Source organism: Haliotis asinina, chromosome 10 (genome assembly GCF_037392515.1).
Source record: "Haliotis asinina isolate JCU_RB_2024 chromosome 10, JCU_Hal_asi_v2, whole genome shotgun sequence".
Classification (NCBI taxonomy): domain Eukaryota; kingdom Metazoa; phylum Mollusca; class Gastropoda; order Lepetellida; family Haliotidae; genus Haliotis; species Haliotis asinina.
Genome location: NC_090289.1, coordinates 3578589 through 3595415, shown reverse-complemented (window position 1 = coordinate 3595415; position 16827 = coordinate 3578589). Strand labels below are relative to the sequence as shown.

The 16827-nt window shown below is 40.3% G+C and overlaps 1 protein-coding gene across 1 annotated transcript; it reads left to right on the top strand.

Moving 5' to 3' along the window:
* Window positions 1-3107: 3107 nt before the first annotated feature.
* On the top strand, window positions 3108-13412 carry LOC137298992 (fibrinogen-like protein 1). Its single transcript, XM_067831453.1, has 3 exons — window positions 3108-3407; window positions 11590-11692; window positions 12707-13412. The coding sequence occupies exons 1-3, from the start codon at window positions 3108-3110 to the stop codon at window positions 13360-13362; spliced, it is 1059 nt and encodes a 352-aa protein (XP_067687554.1). The 3' UTR covers window positions 13363-13412.
* The last annotated feature ends 3415 nt before the right edge of the window (window positions 13413-16827 follow it).

Here is a 16827-nt window from a genome sequence, read left to right as displayed (position 1 = left end):
CTGCTTCATTCTTACATTCACAGCTCATGCATTCATTCATTTACACATAACATACACATTCACGCATCACACATTCATACAACAGCTGTATATTACGTAAAGATTAAGCATAACTCCGATACACACATACATACATACATACATACATACATACATACATACATACATACATACATACATACATACATACATAACACACGTGTGTGTGTATATATATATATATATATATAATACAGAATTATTGCAAACGTGAAGGTCCCGGGGTAGAATAGGCCTTGAGCAACCCATGCTTGTCATAAAAGGCTTACAAACTACTCAATACCTACAATATGCCAAAGCAGCACAAACAAACTGTACACATGACATGAATATGTACAAACCACAAAAAGTATTGAAAGAGACTAACCTTTGGAAATGATCACGAAAGCTTCACAAACTAAATGTTCAAATTATGCAAATCTGCCTTGTGACCAATGACCAGTAGGAATGTTTAATCTCAACTGCTAATAGACAGCAAACTTAAAACAGGGGACAGTAGGACTGTAAACTTACAAGGTGTATGACAAAGGGACGGTAAGTGGCGCGCTTGGGCTGGCTATTGTGTGGCAGTGCTCAGGGTGATTGTCAGCTGAAACTGAATAGTGAAGTATATAATGTTTATATGTACACGTACACACACACACACACACACACACACACACACACACACACACACATATATATATATATATGTGCTAAACTGAATATTTATTTCAGTTAAAACACAGAAAGAATATTTACAAATATTTCATCCTGTCATACTTTCACCATTCTTTGAATATGCTCAAAGCATGAAGAGTAAGAGAATTATCATTTTCAGCTTCACATTTACCATTCAAATACAAAGGACAGTTTGAAATCCATTCCCTGCAATGCACATTTCCATCGGATAGTGTTGTTTGTGCGCATTCAGTACATTAAGACACACAGTGTATGTTTGCCCTTCTCAATTATGTAGCTATGTGTAGATGGACTGTCGTTAATTGCAAGTTCAATATGAAAAGGTTGTTCCCCACCAACGGGAGACAGGATAAATCTGTCCTGTCGACAGCGTGAGGCAGACAGGAGGTTCTTGCCACATTAGATCTGTTTCTTCGCTCGACGTTTCCCACACACTGTCGGTAGACAGGTCGTTGTTTTCAGTTGGTTTTCGTTGACATCTCCTGTTTAGTGTGATGCACCCTACTTCAGGAGTCGTTGACACCGCCTGGTGGACTATCTGAAACAAACACTGCTTCACAATAAACAGTGCCTTGTGTTGTAATTTTTCCCGGTGTGTGCAGGTCACCGTAGCTTGAACGTTTTCCCGCTTCAGATGACAAAAGCATGTTTGTGTTTATACAATCGATCTGGTCATCAATAGCACATGTTCAATCAATAGTGTAATGTAGAATTTTTAACTATTGCTTTTACGATTGACATCAGCTCTTAGCATAGATACCATGCTTTAGATAAGCTTCACGGGATTGATTTTCGTCAGCCAATAATTTCAGGTATACAAGTTACTTGTATCAGTATCCAAGAAAATCGATGATTGGAAAGATATCTTCGTCAGATTTTGTTTGAATGTCATTAACTGTATCAGATATTCCGTGCATACACATTAATGTTCGGAGGAAACATGACAATGTACTGTTTTCCTTCTCTGTGTGATCCGTGAACACCTGGGTTAGAACTGATCTTCAGTTACTTCTTGTTTGACGCAAGAGACGATTAACGAGATCAGGTGGTCAGACTCGCTGACTTGGTTGTCATGTCAATGAACCCCAGTTGCGTAGAACGATGCTCATGATGCTGATCACTGGATTGCGTGGTCCAGACTCGAATCTTAAACACCGCCGCCATACAGCTGAAATATTGAGATGTGCGGCGTAAATTTAAACTCAATTACTCACTTCTCTGTGTTACTGGAATTGGTGTTGCAGTATAAACCTGCCTTTTTGTGTAGCATCTGATAGCATCGATTTCTCAAATGTAGAGAGTCTGTGCAAAAGAACACCGGGTCTTGACCATGGTTATATTCAACCTGATGCGAAAGGAATATTGACTGAAAAATGAAAGGCATGAATCATTGAAAACCAGTAATTACTCCAGGAAAAGCCTCAGCATGTCTTGTCCCGTCGGAATCATCAGCCATAATAAAATTTTCCCTAAATATGGAAGTGTTTTTTGCTTGAAGCTTATGATGAATCTCGAGGACGTCATTCCACCAGCAGAAAAAATGGTCCTAGGTGTTTTAAATATAGAACGTTTTGCATGTACATGTAGTTACATCTGGAAGTATATTGAACTGAATCTAAGTGAAGGGACTCCAAATCTATCTGCACGCCCCTCCCACATCGAGTGAAGGATAGGTTGTTGGGGTAGAGGAAATAAATGCCCTTTTCTATTTTCTTTAGGCTTAAGGATGAAGTTGTTTACACCCTATTACCCAGTCGGTGTTTGGTTAAAGACTATAGATGACTGAGAAAGTAGCATTTCTGAAGAAATGTTCTCAGCCCCCCAAAACCGGTGATACAAAACTGAGGAAACAGAACCATGTTTATTCAGCTCACCTTTTGACATTTGTGTATTTTTATGTTCAGTGCGAATATATTGGCGTCTCCAAACTATCATTTTGGATGAACAATGGACGAGTGCGCACCCGCACACTACACAATTACACACACACATGCACAGAGAGAGAGGACGGGGGAGAGAAAGAGAGAGATACGTGTGAGCAGTGGGGTAGACTAGTGATTTACACGAACACTCGTCACGCTGATGACCCGGGTTCGGTTCCCAACACGGGTACCACCGTAAGTGATGTTTGTTTCCGCTGCCGTGATATTGCTCGAAAACTGCTAAAAGCGGCGTAAAACCATACTATACAGTGTACACTGAGTTTCACGACATATCTATGGGCCACTAATGCAGAAACAAATCGATTGGCATTGACTGACGACAGTTGTCACGTGCAATCACATTGATTTCAAGTTATTGATGAAGCTCCCTTAAGTCACATCGGAAACAGTTAATGACTTTTGCGCTACATCACACACGTACAGGACAGCGTCCACATGTCCAGCATGTCTACTTCAGTGATGTCTTTTATTATAGTGAAGATTTTGCTTTCAGAATTTCAAAGTATTTTAGGAAACCCATCTCGCAGTATAGCTGCCTTCGTTCAGTATTCCCAATGTTCAGTTTTTGAAGCACCACCAGTTACTGGAGGGGTGTACACGGTTCGTACAAAGACGGGATGTGCCAGGATATGTTCTCAAGACCCGACATGTGTGGCTTACAGTATGTCTGGACACCTATGCCGGACACACGAGGAGTTGTTCCAGACAGGAGAATGCTATAGTGGAGGCTGGAAACATTATAATGTAAGTGGGAAGCTGCTTAGTAAGTTGTCTGCTTCTCTCTCGGGTAGGACTGTCTGATATATGCCTCTTTGTAGCAGTGTTACCCCAGCTGAGAGGCGAGGTATGACGCTGCCACATATGCGTAAATCTGACTGTATTACCCCAGACAGAAGCAGACAATGAATGTATCTTGCCGACATGTTTTATTGTACACTCTTCCCAAAAAAGTAGGGGATAATGAGCTTCCAGTTTGGATAGGAAGTGTAAACGCTAACAAACGTTTCAAGGACAGACATCTTATGAACGTACCACCATTTCCCTCTATTACCACCCCTAAACACAACGCATGATATGCACGTGTACAACGCAGTAGCCCCCACCCCCACCCCCACCCCCACCCCCATACACGTGCATGAGGTCCCATTCTTGATTTTGACATTCCGTGTGGACCCGGGACAGAATGTGTCAACAGCACCCCATTGCTGGTCGTAAGAGGCGACCAAATTGGGCAACCAACCAAACTGGCCGTGAGTTGCGCCCCTGTGTCGGTGGAGGACAAGATCCTGGTGGTTGATGGCAGGGAACCTGAAACTGAGTTTCTTTGCCCAACACACCACTTCGGCCATTACGTCACCCAGACGGGTAATAGAATTAACCCACTTCTATCAATCGGCTGGTCACGTCATGTCCTGTGCATAGAAATTACATTTCCACTTTCAGCTTTTTGGGCTTTGGCTATTTCTTTTATCAATTTCAGTATATCAATTATTGATGTGTTCAATTGCCTGCAGTCCTATGCCAGAAGGCGGTGGCTCATGGGCCAATCTGGTGAAAACGACCTCCAAATGGTTTGTCTCTAATTTCTTGTCTTGGGCATGAAATTGGAAGACAAATGCATCTATTTGTGTCGTTTTCTCTGGAGTATAACACTCCTGTATCCCTTGTGTCGGCATCCTGGATACCCGTTGCTATTTGACGCTGTCCTTGTTGACACTCCGTGGCGGGTGGAAAGCAGGAGTGTTGAATTATTCCCTTTCATTATGGAGCTTGCAAATGCTGGTTCACTTCGAAACGAAAAAACGACGTTTAGAGGACTTAGATCTTTCAATTGCAAACCATACTTGAAACATTGACTCCTGGCCACGTTTTTGGGTCATTGAGGCTGTACATTTTCTACCCATTAAGCTAAACCCGTTTGCAAAGGCTGTATCTGGTATTAACAATGTCACCCGCCTCCATAGTGGCCCACTTCTTGCGGAGTGAAGGCGGAGACAGCAATCTCTCAATTTGCTATCGATCAAAACATTTGCAGGGATTGAGGTTGCTGTGTCTGTGGACACAGGACACTAAACTCTTGTCGAGGCATTATTCGTGACAGGGCTCGTTGCCTGTCCGACATGTCTGAGGAAGAAATTGCTACGGAGCTAAAGGAACAGGGCAGTAACCGCAGTTAAGCGTTTTACCATCAGTGGCGCAATAATAAATACAAACACATATCTAATGTCGTTTGCGTGGTCATCTCCACCACACTCTATCAAAGCAGGCTATTGTAATATTGGAGTGGAGGTATATATACCTTCTCCGCTCCGATGTTATAAATGTCCAAAATTCGAACATGGTTCAAACTCGTGTGGAAATTCTGTCATCTGTCATCGTTGTGGTGACAACCACGACGGCACTGACTGTCAAAAGATTTTCAATGCTTCAGTTGTGAAGGTAGGCATGCTGCATCATCAAGGTTGTGCCCCGTATGGCAAACGGAGGCAAAAATAATGAAGCTAATATGTCAAAACAACATAAAAAAGTGTTCGAAACTCAAACAGCTCCTCCATCAACTATCACCTATGATGCTGCAGTATCTCGATCTGTAGCAACATCAACTATACAGTGTCAGGCTGGCTTAACATGGGTCAAGTCAGAGAAGCCTGTTGTTTCTGAATCATTCAAACCTTCTCAGACTACTAAGTCAACGTCTGCCTGGCAGACAGAAAACGAGCCTACGGCACAATTAAGAACGTCTGTCAAACAACCAGCAATTACACATTTGACAAAAAAGAAAGGTAAGAAAATATCAAACAGACCAGACACAATTCCAGTAACTTCACTATCAGAGGTTCTTTTACAGAACTCCTTTGGGCCACTGGACATGGAGGTAACTCTGTCCGTGGAGGACAGGAGGAGGAACGGCTCCTCCTCACATTCACGGGCGAGATCGCCAATTGAGGCATCATGACTCAGTTGGACAACATAATTCAGTGGAATTGGAGATGGCTGAGGAATATCTTCAATGAGATACAATTGTTAATACAGGATTGTAAGCCTTCAGCATTATGTGTTCAGGAGACATATCTAAAATATACAGACTTATTCAATTTACGAAATTACAGTGATTATCACTCCTTCTTCCCGCCAGGAGATATGGCAAGTGGTGGTGCTTCGATTTTGGTACGGCTGGGCATCATACATAGCCCCGTTCCTCTTAATACCAATCTCCAAACTGTAGCTGTTCGTCTGACTAAACATTGCGTTCACGCTGTGTACTTCCCTCCATCTTCATATATCCGACTACTGGATCTGCAAAATCTATATTATCAGCTCCCAAAGCCAGGTTTTATCATGGGTGATCTATACGGACACAACCGGCTTTAGGGGAGTGTCCAGATTAATACTAAAGGTAAAATCATTGAGGAATTCATTTCCCATAATAATTTATGCATTATGCCCTGGATCTGTCGCCCGCTGACTCAAACTTGTATAATGAATTTGAATGGATGGTACATGATGACCTATGTGGGAGTGATCACTTCCCCACCATTCTCAACACATTAAACCCCGGTGATAATCCACCCTTATCCAGAAGAAACTTCGCTAGGGCTAACTGGTCATTGTACGAGACACTTGAAGCATGATCTTCTTAGGAAAAGTGACGATCCTATACAGTCTTTTTCTGATATACTCATTGACATTGCTGAAAAAACAATTCCTAAGTCCTCTGTGTTTCCATATATTCGTATGGTCAAGCATGTCTTGCTTGACTGTATTGATTTTGCCATCACAAGGGATAAATATTTTAATGTCAAAACAATGAAGGATCTTTTTATTGTTAATTATCATTTAATCATTGAATTTTAAAGGAAGTAGAACTATTAGATAAATTTTGAATAATATGTTTTGTAAATAGAAAGCTGATATTTTAACCGCGGAGGTATGAATTGTCAACCGCGATTGTTCGTGGCTGTACCCTCAAAGGGGGTTAAAGTACCGTAAAATCATTGTTCCCCTGAGAGGGTACGTAAGTCCCAAGGCTTCCAAAGTGAAATTTAAACTGACCAATTTTTAAATGTAGTATTGTTGTCATTTTAAATTTCGGCTACCTTTTCCTGCAATCATCAACTACTGAGGGGATGGTGTAAATCCAGCTGGAGTCCATGCAGGTAGCAAAAGTAATGTAAGTCCCCTTGGTACCTAGTATGGTGATCTACTTTCAGTTGTAGGTGATCTATAGCCTATTTTTATATTTTGTATAGTCCAAATGTGATACTGTGGTTGTTTTACCGTACTTTAACGACGGGTTTTATAACATATACATATTCTTTATACAGTAACTCATGATTGTTCTCGTCACGATATGGCTGAAATATTACCGATGTGACGTTAAATTATAACTAACTCACTCACTCACTCCATATATTCGTAAACCATGGTTTAATATTGAATGTAAACAGGCCAGCAAATGTAGGAGGAAAGCCGAAAAAATACTTTCGCCGACATCCAACTGTATATAATCTAGACAACGTCAAAATTACTAATGCTACGGCTAGACGTTCCTTTAAACAAAGTAAGCGTCAGTCTTGACGTAATTATGTTTCCAAATTATATTTATGTACACCTATGTCCAAGGTGTGGAACATGATCCAGAATAAAGGGCAAAGGTTCCAAATCTACTGTTCATCATGTGAAGGACGGTGATAATTTACTGACTAATAAAACTGACATTGCACATAAACTTGGCGAAACGCTTGCTAAGCATTCATCTTCATCAAATTATGTTCCAAAGCTTCAAAAGTATCAAAAACAGCAGGAGAAGAAAAACTATATTTTTGTCAGACAATGGTGAAGATTATAATGAATTATTTTCGTTACATGAGCTCCATATTGCCCTAGAGCAAGTTCATGATACAGCAACAGGATAATTGATAACATTTATTATCAGCTCTTAAAGCATTTGCCCAAATCATGTTTAGAAATCCTTTTAGAATGTTTTGATCACTTACGGACTTCGGGGAATTTCCCAACTTCGGGGCCCTATTCCAAAGCCTCGCCGGATCATACTGATCCGCCTAACTACAGACCAATCTCTTTGACAAGCTGTGTCTGTAAAACCATGGAACGAATAGTAAATAACAGATTAACATGGTATTTTGAAACCAGTAACCTTATAACCAATATTCAATGTGCACGTGGTTTCAGGAAAAATTCCATTGATCATTATGTACGTCTAGAATCCTATGTTAAAAGTGAGTGATTGAGTTTAATATTTAACCTGACATCGGCAATATCTCAGCCATATCGTGACGAGAACATTTAATACTGAAATGAAATATATGTCTACGATAAGAACCTATGTTAAATGTGCAATACTAATAAACAACATGCAGTATCGATATTACTTGATCTTGAGAAAGCGTACTATACCACCTGGAAAGCATGGTATTTTAAAGGATTTACATGATTTTGGTTTGAAGGGTCGTTTAGCTCTTTTTAGATGACAGCTTTCAAGTGACACACAATTTAAAGTCCGAGCTGGTTCAACCGTATCTGACAATTATACTCAGGATCAGGGTGTTCCACAAGGCAGTATTTTGTCTGTCACACCTTTTAGTATCAATATTAACAGTTTTAAATGATTCAATCAACGGATCACTTTTCATGGATGATTTTCATATTTCTTGTGGCAAACATATATGCATACTATTGAACGCCAACTGCAAAATATATAAATGGTGTCTTGAAACCGGTTTTTTAAGACAAACAACAAACTGTATACACTTCTGTAGAAAATATAAACCACATACAAACATTTCTTCGACATATACAATCCTAAAAACTAGGCACTCGATTTATTTAGAGTCGTGTCTAACTCAAATTGGTGAGGGGATCCCCCTCCCCTCGAAGCTAGACTATGGTTCCATTGTATATGGTGGAGTCTGCAAAAGCAGCTTAAAACTATTGGATTCTGTCCATCATCAAGGTCTAATACTTTGTCTTGGCTCCTTCCGAACTTCACCCGTTGACAGTCTGTACGTCGAGGCTGATGAACCATCTCATGAGCAACGCAGTATAAAATTAGCTTTAAAGTATATAACAAATTAAAACTATATTCCAATGAGTCAAACTCTGCATATAACTGTGTTTTCAATCATCTCTGTGAGGATTTATACAAGAAATCTTCTCTTGTTCTGCCTCTTGGTTTAAGAATAAAACCACTTAACAATAAACAAGAATTTAGTCAATTACGTAGTAAATACAATACATATACATCCGTACTTACAGATGAATCCAAGGACGGTGGCGCTGTAGCTTGTGCCATTGTCGCTGGATCCAGAACAATGTCTTCCCGATTGCCCGATAACAGCTCTATTTTCTCTGCGGAAGCAAACGCCATAATTACAGCCTTGAAATATATCAATAGACACCCTAAATGTAAACAATATATAATCTTTTCCGACTCTTTTCCTTGCCTTCAGGTGATTAGAAATTTATCATGCAAGCATTCACTTTCAATAGAAATTATTGAACTATATAATAACCTTGCTACTGGCCAATGCGACATCGTCTTCTGGTGGTTACCCAGTCACGTTAGTATCTCTGGGAATACGATGGCCGATCCTGCTGCAAAATCAGCAGTCAACAAGTCTGTGAAGCCATTTCCTATTCCTTTTGAAGCTACCATTGTCCGTCATCTGATGCAGAAAAGTTGGGACTTCCAAGTAGGTATAAAGATAAAACCTTATATGGCTTATACCTATTGTGGTTGTCAGTCCCTTGTGGTTGTCAGTCCCTTGTGGTTGTCAGTCCAGATTTGAAGAGGTCATCATGCGACGATGTCGCATTGGCCACACCAGATACACGCACGAATATATACTAAAAGGTGAGGATCCTCCGTTTTGTATCCCCTTTGATGACAGAATCACGGTCAAGCATATTTTGCTTGACTGTGTTGAGTATTCCATCACAAGGGACAAATATTTCAAATCACGAACTATGAAGGACCTTTTAACAATACCAGTTCTCATTTAATTATTCATTTTAAAAGAGTTAGATCTGCTAACTGATGTGTAAACAGATATATATTTTATAACTGGCAGTTTGAATTAGTAACTCTAATTGTTAGCGGCTGTACCCTCAAAGGGGGTTAAAGTACTGTAGAATTATTGTCCTCCTGAGAGGGTACGGGAGTTCCAAGTTCTCATTTAATTATTCATTTTAAAGAGTTAGATCTGCTAACTGATGTGTAAACAGATATATATTTTATAACTGGCAGTTTGAATTAGTAACTCTAATTGTTAGCGGCTGTACCCTCAAAGGGGGTTAAAGTACTGTAGAATTATTGTCCTCCTGAGAGGGTACGGGAGTTCCAAGGCATTTGATGAAATTTAAGGTTTCCAGATTTTTAATCGTAGTATTTTTGATATTTTAATATATGGCTAATTCTCTGCATAAATGCGAATGGCTGAGGGGATGATTTAAATCCAGCTAGGGTCCATGCAGGAAGAAAAAGTAATGTAAGTCTCCCTGGTCCCTTGTGGTGATCTACCTTTAGTTGTTGGCAATCTATAGATCATTTTTATATTGTATTGTCCTTTTGAGTTAAAGTGTTTTATATTCAATTACTAGTCTTAAATGGATACCTGTGATATACCAGTGATTTCACTGTCCTTCGTCAACAGGGTTTTAGTTTGTAATTTTCTTGATATAAAATGTAATTATTACTTGATCTCGTCACGATATGACTGCAATATTGCCGATTGATTGACTTTGGTAAATCTCCTAAATAGTTTTAATCGTAAATAATAAAAAACATAGATCTCCTACTTTTTCTAAAGAGTACATTTTGGAGATCGCCACAGACAAAAATGAATGAATGAATGAATGAATGACATGTAAAACATGACATTTACCTTTCGACTGGATTTTATAAATCAGTGAAGCATATTTTGACAAGCTTGAAACTGGTTAAAATGGTTAATTGTGTTTACGTTGAGTGTGCAAAAGATTCAATACATAAAATAGTTTGAATAAAACAGTGAAAGTTGGCAAAACAAATATGGGCATCGCATGCGTCTTAATATGACGTCATACGATTGTTAGTGATGTAACTTCTCGACGGAGAATATGGCAACGGGTAATTTCTTTCCCAGTTGTCACCCTTCTAGGAGGGGTGACACGGAAATTTGTGTCAGTGACCAATGACCCGTGTCAATGACCAATGACATTAAAGTATTTTACATAAAGGTAAAACAAAGTATCTTATCAAAATAAATTTCAGTTATTTGCCTGCACTGAGGAACAACGGGTTTTGAAGGAAAGACCGCTTGAACCTCAGAACAAATGATAGCGTACCTTGCCACAGAGCTACCTGTTGTACCTTTTGGGTCTTTTGGTTTTCTTTAACAAACCCGAAACTATGAAATCCTTGAAGGGACATTGCTGTGCTGTCCCGGTAGCGCCCTCTCAAAAACAAGTAAACGGAGACAAAAAATAACCAAAGTGCGACATTGCGACATTTCGGCCATTTGTCGCAATGGCGCTTAGTCGGGCTGTCATGTTTTGACAATGCTACAGTTTTCCGGGTCAAAATATGTGTCAAAAATAGTCGCATTGTCGCCCCATCTAAGATGTGCGAAAAAAGCCTTAAAATGCGCGACCACAGGACAGGGATTTATGAAATTGTAAAGAACTGCTTACGAGTGTCGGTGATAAGTTTACTACTTAATGCGCTCACTTATTGTATGTATAAATGGGTCACTATCACGAAAACCCTGACTTATCCGCAGGGATTGCGAACCACAACAATAATTTCCAAAGTAATCATCTCTCATGGACAATAGTATGTGATCACATTGGAATGGATATCTGTTCTGCTGCATTTCTGTTTCCTGATCCAACACTGTGTATATAAAATATGGTTCTTCTATTCAAGATTCACAAACGCTGCCAGAACAAGGGCTACACTGGCGTGGGAACACGTAAGTGTAAATGTTATGGTGGATACATCGGTGACGACTGTGAGCGACTTATGATCGGTAAGTTGTTTATGGAGAACACTCGGTGTTCATTAGATTGCCTCTAACGCCAACCCGAAGTGACAGTGCAGTAACAGCAAATAATCGAGGCTGATTATTCGATAGCGATGAATATGCATATGAACGGCAGATCTGTTTTGTATAAATTGATAACTAAATCACTTTTGGTCATAGGCAGTGATGTTTCAGAGTGTTTGTATTTATTGCTTATATTGAATCGATGTTTGACGGAGATTCACAAGTTATTCCGAAATATTTGAAGTAATTCCTGGGGGGGGGGGGGTTGCTTTTTGTGTTTTTTCTCGTCAAATACAGCAAGTATAATACGCATTTATGAGTAATCATATCAGTTCTTTTCCATGATATAAAGTTATACATGATGATTTTTAACAGACTGTTTGTCTTCAAAGCAATATATTGTCAACTTTCATTGAAATCTCATACTTCGAAGCACTTCAACATGCCGGCTCGATTATCCCGACATTCTTTTGAACAGTCTCCTTCCAGAGGAGCCAACAGCTGAAGGATTGTTGTGAATGCAACTTAGGTCCATGCAGGTAGCAGAGGCACTTTAAGTCCCCATGGACCCTAGTATGGTGATCTACCTTCAGTTGGTGAAATATGGCTCATTTTCATTTTGGGTTTTTGGGGTTTTTTTTGCTTTTAAAAATGCATACTAGCTAGTTTTGACTCTTTGTGTGATGTTCTAGGTTTTTTACAGTCCGTCGCTGTTTGGTTCTTTAACTACTTGTATTTACAACATTTCTCGTCACTTATCTGGCTGCAAAAGTGCCGATTTGGCGTTAAATTTTAACTCACTCACTCACTCACCTTTCAGAGGAGACAATTGCATGCGACACAGAGTTGATAGAAGGTATGAAATTCCATTTCTCAGACACCCAGTCCAAAAAATATCTTCACAGCGTCAAAGTTAGTATTCTGTAACAAAATGCTTTTACCAATAGGTGGAACACAAGCAAGGCATGCCCAAGATGAAATATGTTACCTTTTCAGATTGCTCCGAGGGCTTTACAAGCGGCCACTATGACGGAGAAACCGGTCTGTTTTACATTCACCCTGTGTTGTCTCCGGAGCCCTTTCAAGTCTGGTGCAGGATGGCGCATGGCGGTAATACATATATACAGAGACATGAGCGTAACGCCACAAGTTTCTACCGTTCGTGGCAAGAGTACAAAGATGGATTCGGCGATCCACGTTATGACTTCTGGCTCGGTAACGACAAAATCTCCCACATTGTAAATGGACGTGATCACCGACTTTATTTTAACTATGACGATGTATTCACCCTTAAATTCAGACAACAGATATACACAGAATTCAAACTAAACAGGAACAATGATTATCAGATGACATTTGTGTTGACATGGGGACACACGGACCCTTCACATCATGGTGGTGACTGTTTATCCGAATTAAAGGGACAGCCCTTCTCTACCTTCGACAGAGATAATGATGCCAGTCCTCTGAACTGTGCTCAAGAACACAAGTCTGGATTCTGGTTCAAGAGCTGCACCCCCTGCAACCCCAATGGAGTTTGGTCAGAGACTCCGGACAAGAAGAGAGCTGGGGTACCCGAGGAGATGTTCTGGACGCCTGCTTATGGAGATAACCTGATACTCTCTTGTGCGATATTTCTGACGGCAATGTAATTCTGAAAGCAGATTCCCCTGTCCTTGGATTTGGCGATTTTCTTTTCTAAAACCACAGAATGTTCTTACAGAAGTAACTCTAGCCAGTTTGTCGAAACATGTTTAAAGGGACGGGTTTGCCGAAACGGTACATCTATACATACGACAACGTAGAATCACTCCATTCCAAATACGTATAGAATCAAACGGATTCAGAGATCTAAAAATCTATCGAAGATCAATAAATACTTGAAAAGTAACTCACGGGTAGAAACAGTTTTTTTAGAAAGGAGGGTGCACACTCTTGAGGAGAGAGGGGATACACAGTGTATACACTAGATTAGCCGATACTGAACCTGAAGCAAGTCCGCAGGAAATCAACATATTTCACGCCCCTGGATTGTAGAGATCTTCAGACCTTGGCACTTGCTGGTGTGGTTAAGTTGCTTGCACTGTCCGTATTATTGTAGCACCGTTTGTTCTGTCCACCCAGTACTTCATAGTTATTCATAGGCTGATGCTCAGTCGTCGGGTGGCAATGATTGTAATCACCCGATTGTAAGGACCAGATTCGCTTTGTTTACAAACAGCATCGTGAAGTTGTAATACTGCTGAAACAAGTGTATACTCGTGATTTATTCACAATAGTACAATCGACTCTGCTTTTATCGAAGGGACGTGGAAAGGGTTTCGTCGCTTCTATTCTAATACAGTTTTTGGAATAGTTGAACGTTGATAATGGAATACGTATTGGCGCGAAAGTGAGTTCATGTAACTTGGTACGGAAGTAATTTTCAGTTTAGGTCATAAGGCCCACATCAGGTGCCTATCTCTAACAGGCGCCCAGGCCCACGATAAGACAACTTTGAGTTTGATTTGACATAGGCCTCATTTGCTCAAGTGGAGGAGGCAAAATGGTTATTGCTTCATCATAAACAGTCACTGGTGTGTGAGTGTGTATGGTTTTACGCCGCTTTAGTGCCGCTTTAGCTATATCCCAGCAATATCATGGCGGGGAACACCAGAGAGAGGCTTCACTGAGTGAGTGAGTGAGTTAACATTTAACGTCACATCAGCAATGTTTCAGCCATATCGTGACGAGAACATTCAACAATGAGAAGGACCATGTGTACATTATAAAACCTGTCAACGAAGGACAGTAAAACGCCTAGAATATCACAATTAGCATTAAAACTAGTGTGGAAAGATAAAACTAATGTCATTATATGACAATACAGTTTAAAAGCAGGCTATAGATCGCCAACAACAGAAGGTAGATCACCATACTAGGGACCATGGGGACTTACAGTACCTTTGCTACCTGCATGGTCCCTAGTTGGATTTACACCATCCCCTCAGCTGCTGGCGATTGTAGGAAATTTTAGCCAAAATTAAAATAACACAAATACTACGCTTAAAAGGAGGACGATTTCACAATACTTCAACCCCCTTTGAGGGTACAGCCACTAATAATCAATGTTCCTAATCTATACTACCAATCATTAAAATTCAACTATCTACAGAACATATCAATTACAATTCAACAAGGAAATCAATTTCCTTTACAAATCCAATAATTAAATGAGTATTTACTGTGTTAAAAAGATCCGAAATTGTTTTTACTTTGAAATATTTATCCCTTATGATGGAGAATTCAACACAATCAAGCAGGATATGCTTGGCCGTGGTTCTCCCATCACAAGGGATGCAAAACGGAGCATCTTCACCTTTCAACAGGTAAGCATGTGCATATCTTGTGTGGCCAATACGACATCGCCATAGGATGACCTCTTCAAATCTGGACTGACAACCCAAGTGGGTATAACCAATGTAAGGTTTTATCTCATGTAATTTGTTGAGACCCACTTGCGTCTCCCACTTCTTTTGCATCAGATCACGGATATAAGATCTAATGGTGGTTTTGTAATCACTGTAAGGAATAAGTGGTGTCACTGATTTGTTGAGAGCTGCTTTAGCTGCAAGGTCAGCCAGTGTGTTACCAGAGATTCCTACATGGCTGGGTAACCAACAAAAGACGATGTCGTATTGACCAGTGGCAAGATCATTATACAATTCCATAATTTCTATTAAAAGTGGATGTTTGCAAGAAATATTCTTAATAGTCTGAAGGCAAGAAAGAGCGTCTGAATAGATTATATATTGTTTACGTTTAGGGTGTCTTTAAATATATTTAAGAGCCGTTAAATGTTAAACATTTTTACTGGTCACTGGTCACAAGGCACATTTGGATAATTTGAACGTTTAGTTTGTTGGAGCTTTCGGGATCATTTCCAAAGGTTAGTCTCTTTCAATACTTTTTGTGGCTTGTACATATTCATGTCATGTGTACAGTTTGTTTATGCTAGGCACCCATGAAGAACCACCTCCTCGTGGTGGGTGCTGGGTAACGCTACGTGCTCTTCTCCCGTGTGGACCCGGGACAGGATGTGTCCACAGCACCCCGTTGCTTTGGGAAACCTGTTGGCCGTGGGTTGCGTCCCATGTCGGTGGAGGTCGGGATCCTGGTGGTTGAGGGCATTTGGGCTTTTAACTGCGTTCCATTTGCCCAACACACCACTTCGGCCCTTACTTCACCAAACGGGTGGTTCAATTGGCCCGAATCAACCAATCAGCTGGTCATGGACTATGTATGTGTCATTGCACAATTTTGATTTGGAATTGTTGTGAATTTTAGCCTTGGCACTACTGTTGATATGTAACTTTTTCGATTGTGACTTATCCAAATTATGATCATATGAACTTTGCCTAGAGTCTTGTGTTCATGGCCAATCTGGTAGACTAATTATTTATAATTCTTCTACTAGAGTATATCATCCGGGTATCCTTGGTGCTGCAAGCTGGAGGCCCGCTTGCTTTAGCATTGTCCTTGTGATACTCCGTGGTGGGTGGGGAGCTCGGATGATGAACTATATTACACTAACCATGGCTTATGGCATACCTCCACAAAAAAAAACAAAGCGTCCATTTGAAATTGATCCTGTTGATACTGACCACAGACCGTCTCTATCGATTGTGTACTGTCCACGTTTTCTTGTTATTGAGACTCCTGACAAGACACCATTGAAGCCGAACCCTTTAGCAGTATCTAAGGGTATTCAAGGTATTGCTGGGGACGTTAAGCACATTAGACGCTTACGTTCGGGTGCGCTATTAGTTGAATGCGGAAAAAGACAGCAATCAACCAATCTGATGAACATTAAATCTTTCGTGGGCATTCCGGTCACGGTCTCTCCGCATAAAACCTTGAACAGAAAGAAAGGGTATCGTGAGAGAACGGGATCGATTGTTTGATGATATGTCGGACCTTGATATAGGATCTGAAATGAAGGATCAAGGTGTGCTCTATGTGAAGCGATTTTCAACTCGCAGAAACAACGAAACCATCAAAACAAATACGTACCTGTTTACTTTTTCATGTCCAAATGCTCCGAAATCAGTGAAGGCAGGCTACTGTAACATTCAAGT